This window comes from Megalops cyprinoides, chromosome 20, assembly GCF_013368585.1.
Source record: "Megalops cyprinoides isolate fMegCyp1 chromosome 20, fMegCyp1.pri, whole genome shotgun sequence".
In the NCBI taxonomy this organism is placed as follows: domain Eukaryota; kingdom Metazoa; phylum Chordata; class Actinopteri; order Elopiformes; family Megalopidae; genus Megalops; species Megalops cyprinoides.
The window spans coordinates 5635230-5639136 of record NC_050602.1 but is presented as its reverse complement, the minus strand read 5'-3'; the positions used below and the strand labels follow the sequence as shown (position 1 = coordinate 5639136).

Below are 3907 nucleotides of genomic sequence, written 5' to 3'. Positions count from 1 at the left end.
ACCCAATGCATTAATGGCAGGTACAGGACAATAAAATTATTGAAAAAAAAAAGAAATAGAATCCGCCTACGCTGGTTAATATTTGTACATAGTGATAACACGGACGTCTCCATCATCTCGTCTTTACAAATAACCGCCACTTCAGCTAGTGTGATTGACGTCATAGCTCTAGGCTCAATTAGTTTTGCCAATTAATTGTGTACAGTGTGCATCATTGAGATTTCAACGATAGCCTATTGTACAGCACAGCACATACTGTGTGTTATTTTATCATGCACTTGTATTTTTTGTAACTGTACTGAATTCATTTTAAATTGTGCAAACTGGAAGTTATCTACACAGGTGAGACTACAATGTTCACTGTCCTGACCGCCGGCTATGGAGAAATTGTCCGTGTAATCAGTATGTGAATGTGGACCCATTCGGAAGCATTAGAGTAGCGTGAAAGCTCTTTTTGTGCGTACGAGTACAGTTCAAATGAATGTTTACATAACACAATAATGTGCTGACTAGTTTTGCTCTACCTGCAGTCATATCTAAGGAGTGAGTGATACCTACTTTGGGACAGATACTGTGATACATATATAATACATGTCATATATTTATAGGCCTGATGCATTAATTAATGGTTCATTGATCGTACCTCAATATAAAGTACCACCACCGTACCTGTGAGGTACACGTCACACCACGGGTTCATTTTGTGAGCAAAATTGGACCGCTGTTGAGGTGAATCTGACACTCTTACTCATATGTCCTACGCTCACGCCTTCAGCTGAGGTGGAACACACAGGTCGCGCAACAACTGTTCAATTCATGCGCCACACAGACAGCGGGAGTCTCTGTGACAGAGGCCGAATGCCCCAGGATTGTGCTGACGTCCACGTCGGAACAAAGAAAATCACGGAGGCATAAACACACTTCGCCTCCTTGACTCTCCCGGGTAACGAGAGCGTGTCTGTTTAGATGACGCATCGCGGCTAGCCAAGGGGAACACGGGGTCACTGTTCCCCTCTGTGGCTGATAAATTGGTACCAGGTGGGGAGTATATGATGCGCGGCGTGTCACTTTTGACCCTTTTTTCAAACGAGCACAACCGAGCCGTAAGATGTACAACGATGAAACCTTGATGAATTGTGAATCTGAGAGCCCTTTTGTCATATCTGGAGCTGTTAAAACACAGGCATTTTTTCCTCGGCAAAAGGGAACTTATATCCAAGGTTGCGAGATAAGACTTCGTAAAATCCACTTACACGCGGCTGCTGAAAAATATAGACTCACACTGTATTCAAGGTGTGTTTAAGGCTTCAGGAAAGAGATAACAGCTTTGACTATACAATTACACAACATAATTATTCCAGACCCTTTTAATGATTGTCTCCGATAAAGCTGACCCACGTACCAGTACTTATACACATATGTAACATATGTAACATTATCAGTTCAGACAACGACTTTTTAACCATTTGCACATCTGTCCTACAATTTCCAATTTTACAAACAGGAATGGACTGTATAACCTAACCAAATCCCATCTGAATAATTGTTTAGAACGTTTAAAATTACTTCAGAAACATTCACTTTTAAGTGCTACTATAAGATGCATTGTACACATTTGCGGTTTTCTTCTTAATAGTCCAAGATTCAAGTTGTTTTTTATAGGCGTTGCATTGTCAGACATCCAGTGGTCCAATTACAAATCTAGTGGTCCCGTCAATTACCACTGTAACGTATTTAAAACAATCAAAAATACATTCCAATGTGGCATATGAAATTCCCAAAGAACACTGAATTTGACATAAAGCTTTAACAGATCTGCAAATTGCACAACAAACTGAACTGATGCAAAATTAATTTACAAGTCATTATGTCTTTGGTGGCAACATTGTCACAGTTTAGGTAACGTCAGCAAGGATTTACTTAAGTCTTTCGCCTCCCCGGCTGTTCTTATGCGTTCGTAACCTAGCAAAGCCATTGAATGGTGACAATAGTCTTCGACTTGTTTAATTTGTTGGAAACTCAGTACAGTCCTCCACGCGCTGGCAGCTTGTGTCGCATTTCTGGACGAAACGATGAACGGCTTGGAGGATGAGCTACTTCCGCTGGTCATATTCATGGCGAAAGATTCGATGTCGTGGTTGGCAGACAGGTTAACGAAGCGATAAACGTTCCGTAGCGTCTTGATGGGATTTTCAACTAGGTCCTCATAACGCACGGTCATGTATTTCCCCTTGAGCCAGTTGGGCGGATTTAAAGCGGTCCTCAGCGTTTTGGAGGTCCGGTCGCATATCACTTCCATAGCCCCGATCGAGTGATAGTCCGACCCGTCCTTTTTGTTAACTTTGTGATTCGGGTCCACGAAAGGGATCCGGCGAAGTTTGGGGTCCCTGCTCCGGACCACTTGAAGGTTCTCCCGTATCAGCCCGTGCCTCGACTTGATCCTGGAATTCGCCACGGCCCTGGGGTCTCTCACCAGGTGAATCACCTTCAGGTCCAAGGAGGGGTCCTCCATCAGCGGGGCCAAAACATTGACATCCAAAATACGCACCCCTTTTATCACCACGGTGCTGTACTTTAGGCACTCCTCTTCCAACAGTCGCAGGCTTTGCGGGGGGCACTTCTTGCACACCTTGTCATCCACCATTCCCACAATATCTTTCCTGTACGCCGAGCAGAGAGGGTAAGAGCATATTACCTTGTTGAGAGTGGCACCGAAAAGCCCAAGGGAGCTCACATTCTTACTCCCCGGTGTATTGTACAGCTGGAAAACAGAGAGATCACACCGGTACAAAGAGCTTAGCATATCTCTGGCCGCCCCTTGCAACGATACCGCATCCCCGGGGTACAGTTTCTGCCAGATGTGCCACATGGGTTCGTACAAGAAGAATACTTCTGGGTTTTGGTTAAAGAGCTCTCCGAAAAAGGAGGATCCGGACCTCCAAGTAGTCAAAACATATACAAGCTGCCTCTTCTTCGCCAGAGAAGGTCTATAGAGGAAGCGGATGTCGGATCTGCTTTGATAGGTAGTGCTCCGCATCTGGTGGTTGCATTGTTGTGGCTCTTTAGTCCATTTGTAATTAGCCAGGTTCAGCATGGTCAAAACCAGCAGCAAAAAGTAGGCTATAAACAACACGATCCTCTTCCTGCGTAACACTTTCATCACGATTCCCGGGTGTGCGATTATTTTGGTGTGATTCCTGTAGGTTTTGAGCCTTCTCCCGAAGCTAGCATCCTTCTCCCAGGGTGCTGTTAACTTCAGTTGATACTGTTTGCTTTTCATTTATGACACAATTGGGGCTCGTATCGCGCCGACAATGCCTCTCACATTTAAATTGCACACTGTGTCCAGCGGGCTATTCTGAGGGGGCCGGGGCAGCGCTTCTACCAGCCGAATTGCACACAGAATGACTATAGGTTATCTTGCCTAAAGAAGTGACTGATTTACTGTCAAATTTAGCATCCAAACACGAGAGCAAACGCAGACAGGTTTTACTGCAGTGCGCAAGCGTACTCATTCGGCACAAAATACAGTGAAAACATATCCATAACGTTGCAGTTTACGTTTGACTCCGTAAGCGATGAAAAAGGAAGCGGATTATTTTCAAGAAGCATGTACACTCTTGGCTACCGACATCGTATGCAAGCATTTCGGCACAGTTAAAGAAATCTGAGGTAGCTAGCTAGCTCTACAAGCGACCAAGAAATGGCTTTAATGAATAAAATGCACATAATTACGTTCGCCGGCTTCCACATTGCTCCACGCTATGTTGATAAAAAAGAATCGGCAGCCTATTCCCAGCCTGGTAGACCTGTGTTTTGATCCATATCCGTTATTTGCTCGCTGTATTGTGCCATATCTTCACAACTAATTCGAACTGGACAGATTCAATCAGGTCTAAGGGGAACA

General features: G+C 44.4%; 1 protein-coding gene across 1 annotated transcript; it reads right to left on the bottom strand.

Annotated features, from left to right (window-relative positions):
* Positions 1-1368: 1368 nt before the first annotated feature.
* Positions 1369-3907, bottom strand: LOC118795791 (carbohydrate sulfotransferase 2-like). The gene has a single exon (XM_036554522.1). It carries the CDS (start codon positions 3278-3280, stop codon positions 1889-1891), a length of 1392 nt encoding a protein of 463 aa, XP_036410415.1. The 5' UTR covers positions 3281-3907; the 3' UTR covers positions 1369-1888.

What these genes read in the sequence shown, in the direction of transcription:
- LOC118795791 (XM_036554522.1), bottom strand. Translation starts at nt 3,280, where the DNA reads ATGAAAAGCAAACAGTATCAACTGAAGTTAACAGCACCCTGGGAGAAG.